We start from the raw sequence: 16,105 nt of genomic DNA, 5'->3' as shown, positions 1-16,105 counted from the left end.
TCTTTTGTTGGCTCTCTCATGAGAGGTAAGTAGCTTCCTTGAATGATACAGCTAAGGATATATTATGTTTGATGTGGATTTGTCCTCACCTGCCTATCACAATAACTCCTCTGTGTCAGCTTCTTCCAGCTGTTGCATTGCATGAATGCTCTGTGGTTGCTCAACACATCCAGTATGCCATGAGATGTGTCCAGGCAAAGAAGTGGTGTACATGTTAGAGCATTGCATCTGTCAGTTGGCCTGCTGCTCTGCAATTGATAAAGTACTCTGCTTATCATTGGTTTTGCACAGGATGGGCACTAATGTGACACAATCCATTTTACCTGGGTCTTGATTTCTAAGGAACGTGCAAGAAGTCCATTTTTGAGACCTCTACAGTGGTGTCAAATGTGACCATAAATGATGGGTGGGCAGGCAGCCCGGTCATGTAAGGTAACTCTTCAGAGCTCATGCAGAGTGATGTGCTGCTGTTAACAACCCTCTTCCCCAGCCAAAATGAGTGAACCAGCAAAGCCTTTATTAACCTGGCTTCTGTTTGCTAGCTGTGCATGCAAAGAGAATGTGGTGATGGCAGTGTTTAGTCTGTGGTCTGGCCCAGGGCTAAGGGGAGGCTTGTTTGTGAGTGGTGCGAGTTAATTTTTCCTGCAGGTTTCAGCATCTCTGTTTTGTGGCAGAGTATTTGCTGCTGTCTGCAGTTGGCAATGAGGTCTGATGTACATCAAAACTGCTGGTTTATATCCAGCCTTGACTGGATGGTGCTTTTGAATTGATAGTTATGATGTATAAAATGGTCACGGTATAGTTCACACATGCAGGTGACTTAGTGGTTGTTCAGAACAAAGGCAAACACTGACATAATAATGCTTTTGTGATATTTCCAAACCTGAAGCCAGTTTGGGTTTTGTGAGGAAACTGGCTCCTGCCATTTGTGTTGCAGTTAGTCTTCATTTATTCCTCAAACTTCAGCCTGTGACAATCACTCAAGCATATTTCAGAAGTGCAAATTTTGCCCATTGCGTTTAATATTTGTATGTTCAACTTGTAATTTTCATTCCATTACTCACTACTTAATTTGGAGAAATTATAATATTGTGTTATTTTTCTCCACTGGAAACAATTCTTTGAAATGCTTCCTAAACCATAGTTTCAGGTTATTTAAGACCTTTTTCCCTTGGCTTTGCTCTAAGCTCACCTACCTACAGATGCAGGGTGCCCACAGTAAGCAGACGAATGAGACTAGTATATGGAGTATGGAAGCTTAAGACAGTAAAAATGATGCTGTTTTGTATGGAACTGAATAAAACTCAAAAGCCATGCTGTAGAACTTGCTCCATGTTCCATGAGACGGTCATTTTATTTTGCCTTCTCCCTTAGCACCTGAGAAACTGCAGCCTATTTTCTGTATAATTAAGCCATCTTTTCTACCATGTCTCAAAGAAAACTACTCCTGGCATAATGCTGTATTTTTCAATACATAGGGTGAGCTTTTATGCAGAACAGAGTTATAATAAAATGAGGTGAATGTATTGCTTGACAAATGCCCACCTGGAGAAATTTCTCTAGCTTGTTTGCTAAGAACATATGCAAAATGCTATGACCTCAGTTGGAAGAACGCAGCATTACCAGTTGAACTGGCTTTACCAGCTTGTGTTAAAAGTGCTGATAAGCATTTGAAAGCTTTTCTAGAGCAGAGAGTGTTTGATAATACATAATTGATCCTGTGTAAATGGATGGACTCTCAACCCCCTTAAACAAACCAGCAGTAGTTTGGTGCAGGCTTCAATGGAGGTAAAGGCTTGAACCATAGCTGGGCCAAGAACTCCTCTAAGAAACCCACAACGGGGCAGAGTGACCCAGTGAGCATCATTGTGATGTGTACAAGCTTGAAACACTGATCATGCGATTAACACAAGAATAGTGGTTAGTTTTTCTAAGACTCATTTATCAAGGAAAAAAAGCTGTGGCTACAGAGAGTCTCATGCATACCTTTCCCATTGTACACAATCCGACTACAAGCCAACCACTTTATCCCATGGCATGACATGTTGGAGAGAACAACCAGAATTAGGAGAATGACTCGATATGAGTTACACATCTTGTTCACTTTATTGATCGCCATCGCCTATATTTATACAGTTACTGATAGCCCATGCGCTACTAAATACTCTTTCATTGGTTACATTAGTTTGTCCACCTGCCTATCTATATATAGCTATTGGCTAAGCTAGAATTTCCATGTTAGTCTCTGCGTCTGCTTACAATAGCTCAGTGTATTATACTTGGATCCATACACAATAACTGGCTGTATTAAGAGTGGATGCATAATCAATAGCTCACTGTAATAGTGGATACATGTACAGTATAGCACACAGCAGCTAAGATACAATCTTGTTACATTAAGCCTATGAGAGTCTAGTCTCCAAAACTTGCTAACAGTTCACTATTGTGTGTTAACACATCCCAGTTTCTTCTTATCTTGCTTGCACTGCTGCTTTTGCTTCTTTACTCACAGCTGTCTTCATCCTCGATTCATGTGAAGCTTCATGTAGGCACTTGCTGACTTAGGATTGTGGCTGCACTCTCCATAAATACCATCTTCTAATGCTAAAACATCGGGATTGGGCACAATATGCCCACTGCTTTGCAGCCAGTCCACAACAGTTCACTGTCATTCACTCAGTTCCAAGCCTGGGTTGTGCAAGCCTTCATAAAAGTCAAAGTCAGGGATTATTCAGCCCTTCCCAATTCGCATGCCCATGCTCCATCAGCCATTGTTCCACAATGGCAGACTTCTTGGAACTCTCCCTGTGCTAGGCAGTTTGGCTGTATCGTAGTGATCTCTCTTTGAGCTCAAGGTTGCAGATTTCTTACTGAGACTGGAGTATCTTTCCTACACAAGGCAGAGACCCCCTTACTTGCAACAGGTCCTCAGTAAGCTGCTGACAGCATGCTCAATTAATGCTGATTAAATCCATATAGTCAGTTCCTTTAGACATAAACTGTTATCCAAGGTGGAGACTAAGATTAGACCTAAGTTCCATGAGTTCAGAAAGCAGGGAGGTCTACTTGGAAACTCATGACTCAACAGAAGGGTCTCCCTTACACTTTTGTTTCTTTGGCCTCATAAATCATTCTAAATTGATCCTAATTTGACTCTCTTAAGTCTCACTTTTACAAATTCATATTAAAACCACCTTTGCTGGTCCATTTACCAGTGATTCTTTAAGTGAGCTAAACCACTCATTCTGCAAGAAACTGGCATAGTCATCAGGATCCTAGATCAGGATTCACAACATCATATTTTTACCACTAGAAATTATACAAACTCAGAATTCACATTGAATCAAAGATATGTTAGTCAGAACTCTGGCCAATAGACAAACAAATGGAATAAAAGAAGGAATCTTTTGTCACAGATTAAAATTTAGTACGTCCAGTAAAGGACATCTCGTTACTGCCTTGCTTGGCATAGATGGTGTAAGGCAAGGTGTGTTTATCTTTAAGACTGTACTTAACAGAACATCCTCACTGCTCATAGAGCTATTGGTATCCCACTGTCTGGCCATGTTCAACTTCAGCACTATCCTGAGTGCTTCTGGCTTACCTTGTCCTGCTTTGGCTGACTGAAGTGAGTAAACATACACAGATGAAGTAAACAACTGGCAGAAAATATCTTCAGAAATGAAAATTGTACTGCTGGTTTCCTCCTTGGTTAATGCCTGGGAGGTGCTGGGGGAGGGAATGAGAGAGACAGCTTCAGAAATGTTAAAGATAACTTCAGTAACAAAAGCTAGAGATCAAGTGACTGGGGGAGAGGAACTACTAGAGGACCAGTACAGGGTGGTACATAGCATAGGAAGGCTGCTCTGTGGGCAGAATGTTAGCCTGATAGCAAGATATTTAATTCTCTGGAGATTAGTTGGCATTAAAATCTGTTAATTTAATACGGAATTATTCATGGCAAATGACATTCAGAGAAGATTTTGAGCCAGAGGGCACAGGTACAGAAGAGTTTGAACAATGAGTACTAAGAAATGTGAATCTGTAGTTTGGGTGTGGGCTTAGGTAAGGGTGACCTCTCAGCCTTGCACAGAAATGGTATTACCACTCTCATTCTTGAGATGATAGTGGTGTAAAACTACCAAGGGTATGTTGTTACTGCTCTGGTTTTTATGATTATTTTGGTTATGCATGCACATAGAGATTTTTAAGTGTTCCCAAGCACCTAACCTACCAATAAGCTAATAAGTAGCTATTAGACTTTCCTAGTTGTTTTTACTGTAAAATGGGGAAAAATTAAAATTCTAAATGCTTGAGATTAAAAATTTTTAAAGAAGTTATGTGTTCTCAAACTTTAGTCCGTGCTAGGATCTCTGTGAAACAAAAATGATGTAAAAATTGTCTCTTAAAAGGGTTTAGATAGGTGTTTGTGTAGATCATTCTGTAACAAGCCGTTACAGGGTTCACTACACTTTAGCCCTTGAAATTTCATGACACTGCAGAGTCTGTAGGAGGCATGGTGGAGGTTGCTGTCATTGCTTGTGTCTCAGACGAGAGTTCTTGGGGTCCAAGTAAAGCTTTGATTTCCTGTTCCTCCTACCACAAAACTGAGGTCGCTCAGAATACTTTCCTGTTTACAGATGGTCTCTACCACAGTGACCACCACCCCAGAGAACACAGTGTGTGAGGTTATACTGCTGACAGTCCCTGAGACAAACTTTCTCACTCCCTTCTTCAGGTTAAGGGTTCCCCTGGGCTGGTGGAGTTAGGGACACAGGACCTAGGATGCTGCTGGCCCCACATACAGTGCAGAGTAGGGCCATGGTGCTGCTGGTGTTTCATGTATCCTGCCCTGCAAACACTCTCCTGGAGCTTGACAGCTCCTTCACAAAAAAGGTCTAGGAATGATAGGACCAAGCAAAGTGAGACTACCAGGAAAGAGGAAGGGTGTTCTTCGCTATATTTCCTATTCAGTCCATGGGAAGTCTGGCATCTTACCCCATGTCTCACTCATTCAAGAGGCCCCATAACCCTTTCCCCCTTGTCCTGGAGTTCACAAAGCCCTAGCTGTCATTTGCTAGGAGCTGAGTGTCACCTGGCTATTTCCAGCACTCCCAGTGCTCCTGCAGCCAGCGGACACTGTCCTTCAAAATGCCAGGCTACGGTTTCTGCTTCTGAATGAGCTTTCACAGCCCTGAATACAAGGCACTGTTGTGAATTCACTCAGCCAGGATTTTCAAGTGAAAGAAAGACCGGTAGGTATTAGTCCTAGCATCCTATAGACGGAAAAGGCGAGGTCAGTGTTTCTTCTTTAAGCTAAGTTGGCTTTTAGTATGTCTTTCCTGAAACTTAGTTGCATCGAATGTGGGCAACTGGAAACTAAAGTATCTGCTCCACATGATACATCAGCCTCCGGTACTAAGAGCATCACGTAAGAGCGTAAGCAATATGTAAAAATAAACTGATGCTGATTCATTGGGAAAGCTCAAAGGGACAGAAAGATCCTCACAGAGGATCTTGTGCAAATCGTTGTAAGTCTGCTGAACAACAGTAACTTATTGTGGCAGAGGGGAGGTGCTCCAGTCCTCCCAAGTCCTTCATGGCCTTCCTCTGGACCTGCTCAAGCAGATCAACATTGATCCGCTGACTGCAACTCTGACAACCCTGATCCTAAGGTCTCAGTCTGTTCTGTTCTGTCAGTTTTCCAGTAGGCTGTGGGGTAGGACTGGCATTTATCTTCATTTACACAGCTGAACCCATTGTATTTGCCACTGAATTGGTCATCAGACTTGCACGGCCCCCTGGCCAGAAAGCAATTTGTACTGTGTTAGGTTTAAAGAAGGGCTTAAAAAATGAGGTAGATTAATGCAGGGAAATAAGTTAATTCCGGGTTTATATTTGCTTATCTATTTGTTAGCCTTGAAGAACGTGTGCGAGCTCCTAACAAAGGACTTCCCATGTCTCTTCACCGCTGCTCCCCTGGAGCAGGCCGGGGAGAGCCCCGGCCGCCGGCGCAGCCGCCATTGGGGAGGGTGCGGACGCCCCCGCGCAAGGGCTGCTGGGAGGCAGGCGCGCGCCCCCGCGGCCGCCATGGCGTTCTCGGAGGAGGCGCTGCGGAAGCAGCTGGGCAAGGTGCGCGTGCCCGGGCGGGGACGGGGGCGCGCGAGCCCCGGCAGCCGCTGAGGAGGGGGGGTGCGGAAGATGGCGGCTGGCCTGAAGCAGGAGGGGCCGGGGTGTGCGGTGCGGCTGGGGGAGATGCTGTGCTCGGAGACAGTGACGCTTACCGCGAGCAGACAATGTGGTGCTGGGAGGGCCGGGCAGAGCGGAGGGGGGTCAGCAGCAGCTGTGGCGGCTTTAGGTTCGTGAGCAGCGCATGTAGAAGGCTTCAGTCCTGCTCAGGGGACAGGACGAGATGAAGCTGTTCAGTCAGGAGGAGGGAAGGCTCCGGGAGACCTTGGAGCAGCTGCCGGTGCTCCCCCTAAAGGGGGCCTACAAGAAATCTGGAGAGGAACTTTTTACAAGGGCTCATGGGGTAATGACTTAACATTGAAGGAAGATGTATTTAGGTTACATTTTAGGAAGAAGCTCCTCCCTGTGAGGGTGCTGAGGCGCTGGCACAGGGTGCCCAAAGAAGCTGTGGCTGCCCCATCCCTGGCAGTGCTCAAGGCAGGGCTTGGAGCAACCAGGTCTGGAAGGTGACCCTGGCCATGGCAGGGAGTTGGAATTGATGAGCTTTCAGACCCCTTCCAACCCAAACCATTCATTGGTTCTGTGATTTACATTCATTTACTGCAGCTGTTTAAAGCTCTACTGTGTATAATTTTATTCCTATGGTTCAGGACACAGTAACGTGTGATGTGCGGCATGCGACTGAAACTTCACTCTATAGGAAGTTATTAGTTTACTTATTATTTATTTTATCAGAAGTCCTCTGATCCTTAGAAAAGAACTAAATATTTAATAGGAATATCTCATTTTGCATTACAAATAAGAAGGGGGTCAGCTGGGGGAAAGATGGCTTCGATTTCACAACCAGCTGTATCGACCTAAATGTATTAGGCTTAAATTGTATAGACATTCCTAACTTAGGCACTTTTGGTTATTTCTTTTTACTGCTTGACTTTGCAGTACCCTGTAAGACTGAACAGGGAGAAGCTAACTAAAAGGTACTTCTTTTCAGCAGCTTTGTGTTTTCTTCCAAGAGGCAGAAAATAATCATGTAGCTGTAATATTGCTGCTGCTTCTGGTGGGGTGCCTTACCCAGGAGATTAAAGATGGTAGCTGCTACTTTGTGACAAGCATTGCAGTGCAGTGGGCAGATCTTTAAGCCACTCTCAGGCTGAAGTTGTGGTTGCTTAGGCCAAGGTCTCCAGGGCAGCTCCAGACTTCCTTAAACGAGAAGCAGATGTCCTAACCTAGGAAATATTCTTTCATACCTTTCAGGTGTGGGAGGATGCAAAATCTCTTGGAAGTGCAGGTATTGGACTGGCTGGGGACAGGCTAAATAAAGCAGCAGTGATTCATGAGTGCTCATAATTACTTTCAAGATCACATTTCAAGTACTGGTACTTCAGTTAATCTGTAGGCAGGTTTTCTGCAGGCAGGAAAGAGGGATGTGTTATTTTGTTGGAATTTGCTCAGCTCTCAAGGACAGTTTAAACATGGGGAAATAATCCTGAAGGCTAATGACTTACACTTCATATGTTTGTGGAAATCGACCTTATGAAACTAATAACTGTGTCAGTAATAAGGTGACTTCTTTTTTTCTAAGAGGTTTATACTTTTTATATTGTTTTTAATTATTGAGTTCAGAGGAGACGGTATTTATTAGGCTTCTGATCATACAGCTGTAAAGGGGAAGAAATACTATATAAGGAGTGATACTCAGAATTTGAGCTCTATTGTAGCACCAGCAGACTTGTGATACCTTTAAACCTATTTCTTTTTATATATATATTTTTTTTTCAAATTTATTTCACACCAAAACTATTTATAATCTCCAAGTAATTGTTACCTTCCCCTTCTTGTGTTTCTACCTTCTCTTGGTTCTTTTTCCATATCTCTGGTAATGAAAGAAGCTTTAGAAGTTCATCATTGTTTTTCTCTCCCTTCCCAGTACAAGTTCAGAGACCTGACCATAGAAGAACTGAAGAATGTTAATAAGACCTACCCAAACTTCACGTTCTCCATGAACACATACAGTAAGAAGTGATAGAGTTACTTTGAACTAATTCTGGGGATTCTTAGTTGCCATAAATTTAGGCTGTGTATAACAGAATCTAAATAGTGTTAATACCTTTCATTGTGTTCCAGTCTTTATTTTGACTTGCAGTAAAATTTCTTACACAATGTGACTCTTTTTGAAAGTTCTTCCAAGAATGCATACAAATAAAAAAAAGGAAGCAACTCATTCACTAAATTTAATTTTATTTTAACTTGTCAATAATTATAGAAGATTGATACTGTTTCAAATTCTTTCTATGTAACAGCATTTTTCCCTTATCTCATGATTGTACTGAAAGCATTTTGATGTCTTTAGCTTATCAGGCATAACTTCCAGAATCCCTCAGCCTGAGTGAAAGTCACCAGAATTACCCAGGACAAGGATGTTCAGACATCAAAGTGATGATGTGCTTAGTTGTACCAATGCAATTTTCATCAAGATTCTTTTAAGGAATGATATCAAAGGGGAAGGGGGGGACCTTGTAACATTTAAGCCTTGGCTCTTTCAGCAGTGGATTTGATTTCTGAAGAAAAATTTGTTCTGTGTAGTGGATTGCTTTGCCAGATTCAAAAGGATTTATTATTGCTATTTTTTAAAATAGCATTTTTACTTTTAGCCTTCAAGGATGGATCACAGAAGGACCTTCTGAATTTTAGTGGTACTGTTCCAGTGAAATATGGTAAGATAAATACAATCTCTTTGCAAGTTATGAACCTAAAGTATGTTGGGTACTGCTTCTTAACAAGACACTGTGCAGCTTCATTAAAAATGGCTGTAAAGAATTTTGCATGAATTGGCAGAAGCCAGTTCTACTGCAAGTGCCCTCATGCACACACAGATGCTGAAATAAGGTGTTATTAATTAGATGAGTCAACTAACTATTAAAAAAATAATGTAATTTGAGACTGTTTAGTCAAACTCTTTGGTTCTGATGAAGACTGCATGAACTATAAACCCTATGCTCATACAGGCAGCATCCAAAAATAGCTAGTAGGTAATTCTTTATTTTTTAATTTAAAACTTTTGAAGTCTGAGATAAAGTTATTGGTAGATGCCTCTTTGCATCAGCTGTTGAGTCCTACAAAATGGGTAGCTGTAAGAAATTTCTTTGCCCAGAAAAGGAGACATGTTAGATAGATAGAATAGTCTGATATAATACTCTGGAAAGCAAAACAACTATGAAGCCTTATATTAAGAAACACACAATGGTAGCCCTTTAAGTTAATCCAGACAAGTCTGTTCCTATTAACTAGCCAGAGTAACAAACACTTTCCAGTGTGAATCTGGAAAGAGATCCATCAGGCTTTTTCATTTTGTTATTACAAAGTGTGAATCACATGCACACATGCCTGATTTTTAGTGTCTCTTCTCAATACAGAAGCTAGTAATGGCTTTTATTTTGTGTTGAACAGGTAATTCCTATAACATACCTATTCGTCTGTGGATTATGGATTCTCATCCCTTTGCTCCTCCCATTTGCTTCTTGAAGCCAACTGTGAACATGGGAATTTCAGTAGGAAAGCATGTTGATGCGCATGGCAGGATTTATTTGCCCTACCTGCAAAACTGGAGCCATGTAAGAGGTGGAGTGGCTGACAGGGGAGGGGGAAGTATTTGGGAATAATGCACAGTATCTTATGGAGATCAATGGGGAAGAGTACATAGGGTTCAGGGCTTTTTGTGTTCTGTATTTTTTGGATAATCTTAATTATGTAATGATTCTGCAAAGAGAAGCAGAATGTTATGTCTCTTGAAATTACAGCTTTCAGACAGTCTAAAGCAATTGTAAAGAAGTTTAAAGAGATTGTAAGGAAAATTATTTTAAGCTAAGGAAAAGAGGACTGACTTTATTATAAAGCAATGTAAGCCTCTGTTTCTGTGAATAGTAAGTAACTTTTTTCTGTGAATAGTAAGTAACTAAGTAAGTAATTACATCAGTTGAATGTCCCTCAAGAAAGTTCAGTGGAAGTTTCTGTCTTTTGCGTATGTCTCAGCAGCACTCTGAAATGTTAGCATAGAGATTCAAAAGCCAATGCCACTCCCAAATGATCTTATGCTCTGTATTAAATAATTTACATAAATGTGACTGCCAGGCCAGGCCAGTAAAAATTATTCAATGAATGCTAGTTTTCTGAAATGGATGGGATATGTTTCACATTATTGTTATAAAATGAGAGCTTTTACTGATTTCTACTGTGTGATTTGCCCAAAAGAGGATTGAATTGCCAAAGCTTCAGACAGCTAAGCTTGTCCGAGAAGACTGAACTACCCTGCCTTGAGCTATGATTTGTCCCATTTATAATATTGGATGTGGCTATATCAAAGGCTTCCATGTTTGTGGCTGTTTTCAAAAACTAGTTGCACTAATAATTTAAATTTTATAATTCCTTTTTGTTAAATTCCTTTCAATCTATACTCCTGTTTGGAAATTACCTTCTTGTAAGCTAGTGCTTTTTTTTCCCTTAAGTGTTTATGTGTTAAGGGTGTCAAGATTTATAATTTGAATAAATTTTGTATAGCTAGGATCTTTATGAACTACTGCTGGTTACAGCTGATACCACTACATGGAATAGCTACTCAACTGTTTTGTCTTCTGTATTGCTGTATTTCAGCCTAAATCAACTGTCATTGGATTAATCAGGGAAATGATTGCAAAATTTGAGGAAGAGCTCCCTTTGTATTCACTGTCATCTTCTGATGCAGCCAGGCAATCGGAACTTCTCTCCTACATTGCAAAGATTACTGAAGGTGTGGATGTTTTCATGTATTTGTTAGTAATGTTCTTACACAGTGTACACTTTTTTATTGTTATTACTTTATATCACAAAGATGCCTATGCAATTTTAATATCTGAGGTTTTAGTGTTTGCATGTCCATAGTGTTTCCTATTTTCTTTGTATAATCAAAAGTGCCTATTTCTGTTCAGAGAGCTCAGATTCTCTTCCTTTGAGTAAGCAGCTTGTTTTGCATTGAAGCCTACTGAAAAATTCTGTAGACTTGGTACTACTCATTTGCTGGAAATTACTGCAGCAAAACTCAATATGAGATCTTGTGTAAGAGAAATGTGATTTTATTATAAACAAGTTGATTTTACCAAATCACAATCATTCATTCTCTCAGATCTCATTCACTCATACTCTCACATCCACAGCCATAAGCCCTGAGATCCGCCTGACCACAGTCACTGGTGTGCAACATTGAGGACAAGGAGTGCTGGCTGTTGAGTCCATATCATGTCTCTTGGGTTCTTCTTGTTCAGTGGTGACAAGCTGATTTTGGACTTAACTTTTATAACCTTCAGGAGTGGATGCCATTTGGCATTTTTGCCTCATTACTTTATCTCACCCATTGTAAGTCTTGGGCAAAATTCCTGATTTTCACAGTTCTCATGTTTTCTTTATGTGGGTATTTTATGGGTCCAGTCCTGTTGTTCATCCTAACACTTTTTCTTTAGTTCAGTGTTTTCTTCTTCCTTCTTTTAGTGAAATCATGATGGTGATCTGTGGCACCTAGAGCAAACCTTCCCTTTTAACCCTTTTCTGCTGTTTCCTCTGATAATTGTATACACACACATGCTTGTGAGCACACGTGCATGTCCACACAATTCACATTCCTAGGCAATCAATGTTTCTGTTACAGATCTGTCTGCCTTATACTCAGAATTGTTGTGTTACCAGTAGCATTGGCTAAAGAACCTCGGATCATTGTATTTTAATCAAATTCCATTTTCCATCAAATTCCAGTCTCTCTCTCATTCCCCCTTACCCCCCCCCACTGCTCCCAGAGGGATGGGGAGTGAGAGACTGCATGGTTCTGATTTACAGCTGGGCTTAAACCATGACACATATCTTTTCAAAATATGAAATCTTTTACAGATGTTATGACTGTGACAGTAGCAAAGGGAGTATTGTTTGTATGGTCTTAGTGCCTAGCTTCTTGCTGTTGTTATGCTCATATTTTCTACTTGGTGAAAAAAACATTCTTATCCAGAGAGGAATATTTTCGTTTTACACCCTGCAAGTTGTGATTAATTTTCTGTGGTCACACTTGACCACTGTTTTGAAAAAGTGTATGTAATTTGGTTTAACTCTGGCACAACTATGATCTTTTAAGAAGCAGCAATGCTTGTATTGATACAGTGTGGACCAGTACTAAAGTCTGTGGTTTTCTTTTAATTGTAGGAGAGACTGACTTGAAATCAAAGACTAAAATTGGTGGAGACAAAAATGAAGGATGTATTAACAAAATTACTATTGTTGGAGCTGGAGAACTTGGCATTGCGTGTGTGCTAGCAGTTGCAGCAAAGGTACATAATTATTATAAATAGCAACAACCCTAATTAAGAGACAGGTTTCAGTTTAGTTCTTAGTGTCAGACTCATAGAAATAACTCAGCAGTTTCAATAACTCCTAAGGCATGTGACTGCTTCTCTCATTTGCCTCATCAGTTAACTTGTGGACACACAGAAGTGTTAGTTTCTGCCCCGTTTTCTCAGTCACCTTTGAAATACAAAAGATTGAATATTGAATTCACATATTTTGAAAATCCTTACTTAAAGGATTCTTGCCAAAGTAGTAGCCTCTTACTATCAGGATCTTCTAGTCCCCTGGAAAAGGGTAGTCTCTAGATGGTCTGCACTTCATTGTGGCTGTATGCTCAGAGACATCAGTAACACCAACATTTAGAACTTCCCAGAGATGGTTTTGTGAGGTTTTTGTTTGTTTCATAATAAGTTTTTTTGCAATTAAACTCACTAAACCGAATTGTTTCTTCTGTGATTTGACAGTAATTTTGATCAGCAATTTTGTTTGTTATATACACAGTACAACAAAGACTGGAATTGGAGCAACACAGGGATATGTTCCTCACCCCTACAAGAACAAATCTTTGTTTGTTTTATTGTTCATCTGCATTACTTTCATTAATACAGGGCACTGCAGACAAGGTGGTTCTTTTGGATCTTTCTGAAGGTGCATTAAAAGGAGGAACCATGGACTTGGACATCTTTGCTTTGCCAAATGTGGAGATCAGCAAAGGTAATAGATGTTGTTCCTGGAATGGGAACAAATATGTGCTGTGTGTGATTGTGCTCATTTTAATGAGAGCAGGACACCTGGGGAGATGCAGAGATTCTGGCGTATAGGCCATCTTTTTAAAAATATGGTGCTATTTTTCCATAGTTTCTTACTTTTCTTCTTTTCAGGTAGAATTGTTAAGGGAAGGCTTGCATCATTTTTATTTCAGGCTTTTTTCATTCTGTTTGTAGAGGTATGAGTCTGTACTTCCAAGGTAAGAGGCTAATACTGAAATTTGACTCATGCAGAAATATAGAGAAGCCAAGCTATTGCTTCAGAGCCATAAGCAGAGAGAGGGAAGGAAGGGGTGTGGAAGTATGGGTATGCTGAGCAATTAGAGGTAGCTGTGAGAGCAGTGTTTTTAAGGCTAATAAGTAAAGGTAAATTTCAAAGTGCTACTTTGCTAGATTGATGGTCATTAAGCATGTACATGGCCAATAGTTCTTAATCACTCTCATTGCATATTCAAACAATTAGTTTGTAACAATCTTGTCCTCAGCTGTGAGGGTACAATTCAAGTCAATACCATGTCTCCATAACTAGTGGTGGTGGCTTGTCTTTGATGTTCTTACTAGCAGAGGTTGAGGTGCTGTGGCTCAAAAGCTCTTCCACAGGGAAAGCTGGAACTGAATTGAGCAGCTTTGCCATTCTTCCTCACTTGTGTGTTGTGGTTTTATGTCCTTGTGCCCTCTGCAAGATGAAATATTTTTTTTTCCCTGTGCTTCTGATGTGCTTTTTCTTCTTTTGGAGACAGGGACTTGGTCTGGTTCCACCAAACATCCTACCTGCTTATCCCACACCTGTCATTGCCTGCTCTACATCCTTTCATCTATCTTGCAGGTTTTACTTCTAGTACATTTTTTTCCTGAACGCTGGTTGTGTAACTGTACCACAAATCTCTGTTTGTGCCTTTGTAGTTACCTATTATATATTTACATTTGGGTAGAAAAAGCTTGTTGTTAGCTATGCTGTTAGTAGTGTTAAAATACTACAAAATGCTTAAACAGTCACCTGTTATTTTAGTATGCTTACATCTAGGTTTGGGGCAAAATGGTATTAATTATATTCTGCTTAGTATGCTTCCAATATGCTTCAAGTGCACTAGGCCTCTGCTTTGGCTTCAGCTATTTTCAGAAGTGGTGTGACAGTCAAATTACATTGTTTCTGTGCCCAAGCTGATCACCTGTATGGTACTTAGATATTCAGTTACCCCCTCAAAGTGTTGTTGAAAGCTGGGAGAATAAAACTCCTTAATTACCAATGTAGCATTAAGAAGCAGGCACTTCTTTATTGCAGTGCTGGGTGCTAGGTGGGATTTCTACAAATTGAGCACACCCAATGCCAATTTCACTGTTACAATTATAATATCTGCTGTGTCATTCTTTTCTGTTACTATACTTGCAGAGGAAGGGTCTTCACCTGGGCAGGGGTATTCTTAATCTGTGGGTGTGTTTTTTAGTATTATAATAAAGGCAGTTTACTTCAGGACACCTTAGAAGTAAGTTTTGTTGCCAAGTTGTCAGATAACTCATCTTGTATACAATAGACCCTAGGTGCTCTGGATATGGTCTAGAGAGTATAAGGACTAAGCCTAACATGTTAGAACAGGGATTTCAAGCAATGCAGCATCTGATTTCAAGCAGCACAGCAACCCATGCTAACATAAAGGCTAACTTAAATCAAGATGTTCCTATAGCTAACTGTTTCACAAACAAACACAAAGTCTAAAAGATTCAGTAAAACTTAAGATAATCTGTAACAAAGGCAGTTTTGACTTAAGAATTTCTTCAACAAATACGGTTGTTCCTTTTTTTGAGTTAATAAAATACATGCATTTTACTTAAATAGACTTTTGGAACAGTTTTTATGATTGTCTACATGTCCTTGCTTAAGCTATAAAGTAAAAAAAAAATATAGAAGCCTTAGATAAAGGAAGTCTTTCCCCTTATTTAAAAATTGGAATAAAAATTAAGGAGACTTTTCATGGATGATTTTTCATGGGTAATTTTGTTTTTGGGTTGCGTTTTTTTTCTTTTTTTGCCAATACTTGGAAAAGCATATCTGTCAACCCTGTATAGATGTTTTCTGGTCTCTGCTCTGTAACCCTCGACAAATTGCAGTCTGCTATCTCTATTTGCCCACTATGAAATGGGAAGGGAGTTCTGCAGGAAACCTGTGTTTTACAGGTGCTGTGGAAGCACCCAAAATTCCACACTGGAGGTTATGGGTGGAAACAGACCCAATTAAGCTGGATGCTGCAGTTTAGCCATCAGGACACCTCTCTGTTTTGCCTCCAAAACTTGGTAGAATTACATAAATTTTAAAAACCTATTTTCTTTGTATTTTCAGATTTTTCTGCTTCGGCTGATTCGAAAGTTGTGGTACTTACAGTTAATTCTCTGGGTAATGCTCAAACTTATCTTGATGTCATACAAAGCAATGTGGATTTGTTCAGAGGAATTATTCCAGCAGTATCACACTACAGTCAGAAAACTGTTCTCCTTGTTGCTTCTCATCCAGGTATATTGGTACTTCACCTAATGTTCTATCCCTCAGCTGCTTTCTCTTTTGCCTGTTTAAAAGTGTTGCTGCTGAATACACCCAGCAGTCAAAACTTCTTGCTACTCTGAAAGATATTTTCATTTTCAGCTTTGAGCAGGACACTGTCTTTGAGGGTTTTTTTCTTTACTGTTACCAAGATAAAAGAAAATAGTGTACTTTGAGTAAAAGGTATGTATTTCTGTGTGTGTCTGTTCCTAGTTTCAACATGAGTGTATCTACAAGATTAGCATCCATTGGGTGTTGT

General features: G+C 40.3%; 1 protein-coding gene and 1 long non-coding RNA gene across 3 annotated transcripts in view; one reads left to right on the top strand and one right to left on the bottom strand.

The window, feature by feature from the left end:
• Window positions 1-2,083: 2,083 nt before the first annotated feature.
• On the bottom strand, window positions 2,084-6,517 carry LOC115947203 (uncharacterized). Its single transcript, XR_004081152.1, has 2 exons — window positions 6,285-6,517; window positions 2,084-3,729 (listed from the first exon to the last, which is right to left on the bottom strand). It is a non-coding gene; the product is annotated as an uncharacterized lncRNA (long non-coding RNA).
• UEVLD (UEV and lactate/malate dehyrogenase domains) overlaps window positions 6,071-16,105 on the top strand; it is an 18,674-nt gene continuing 8,639 nt past the window's right edge. The window contains exons 1-8 of one of the 2 annotated variants that reach the window (XM_034061391.1): window positions 6,071-6,132; window positions 8,117-8,201; window positions 8,841-8,903; window positions 9,637-9,800; window positions 10,837-10,972; window positions 12,406-12,530; window positions 13,155-13,260; window positions 15,649-15,819. In XM_034061391.1, the coding sequence (XP_033917282.1) occupies window positions 6,091-6,132; window positions 8,117-8,201; window positions 8,841-8,903; window positions 9,637-9,800; window positions 10,837-10,972; window positions 12,406-12,530; window positions 13,155-13,260; window positions 15,649-15,819 (892 nt within the window). In that variant the 5' untranslated portion in view covers window positions 6,071-6,090. Of the gene's footprint in view, window positions 6,133-6,513; window positions 6,533-8,116; window positions 8,202-8,840; window positions 8,904-9,636; window positions 9,801-10,836; window positions 10,973-12,405; window positions 12,531-13,154; window positions 13,261-15,648; window positions 15,820-16,105 lie in introns of those variants that run through there. The other variant, XM_034061390.1, reaches the window with a different exon arrangement.

Source organism: Melopsittacus undulatus, chromosome 4 (genome assembly GCF_012275295.1).
Source record: "Melopsittacus undulatus isolate bMelUnd1 chromosome 4, bMelUnd1.mat.Z, whole genome shotgun sequence".
Taxonomy (NCBI): domain Eukaryota; kingdom Metazoa; phylum Chordata; class Aves; order Psittaciformes; family Psittaculidae; genus Melopsittacus; species Melopsittacus undulatus.
The sequence above is the reverse complement of the archived record's forward strand: the minus strand, read 5'-3'. Positions and strand labels throughout refer to the sequence as shown.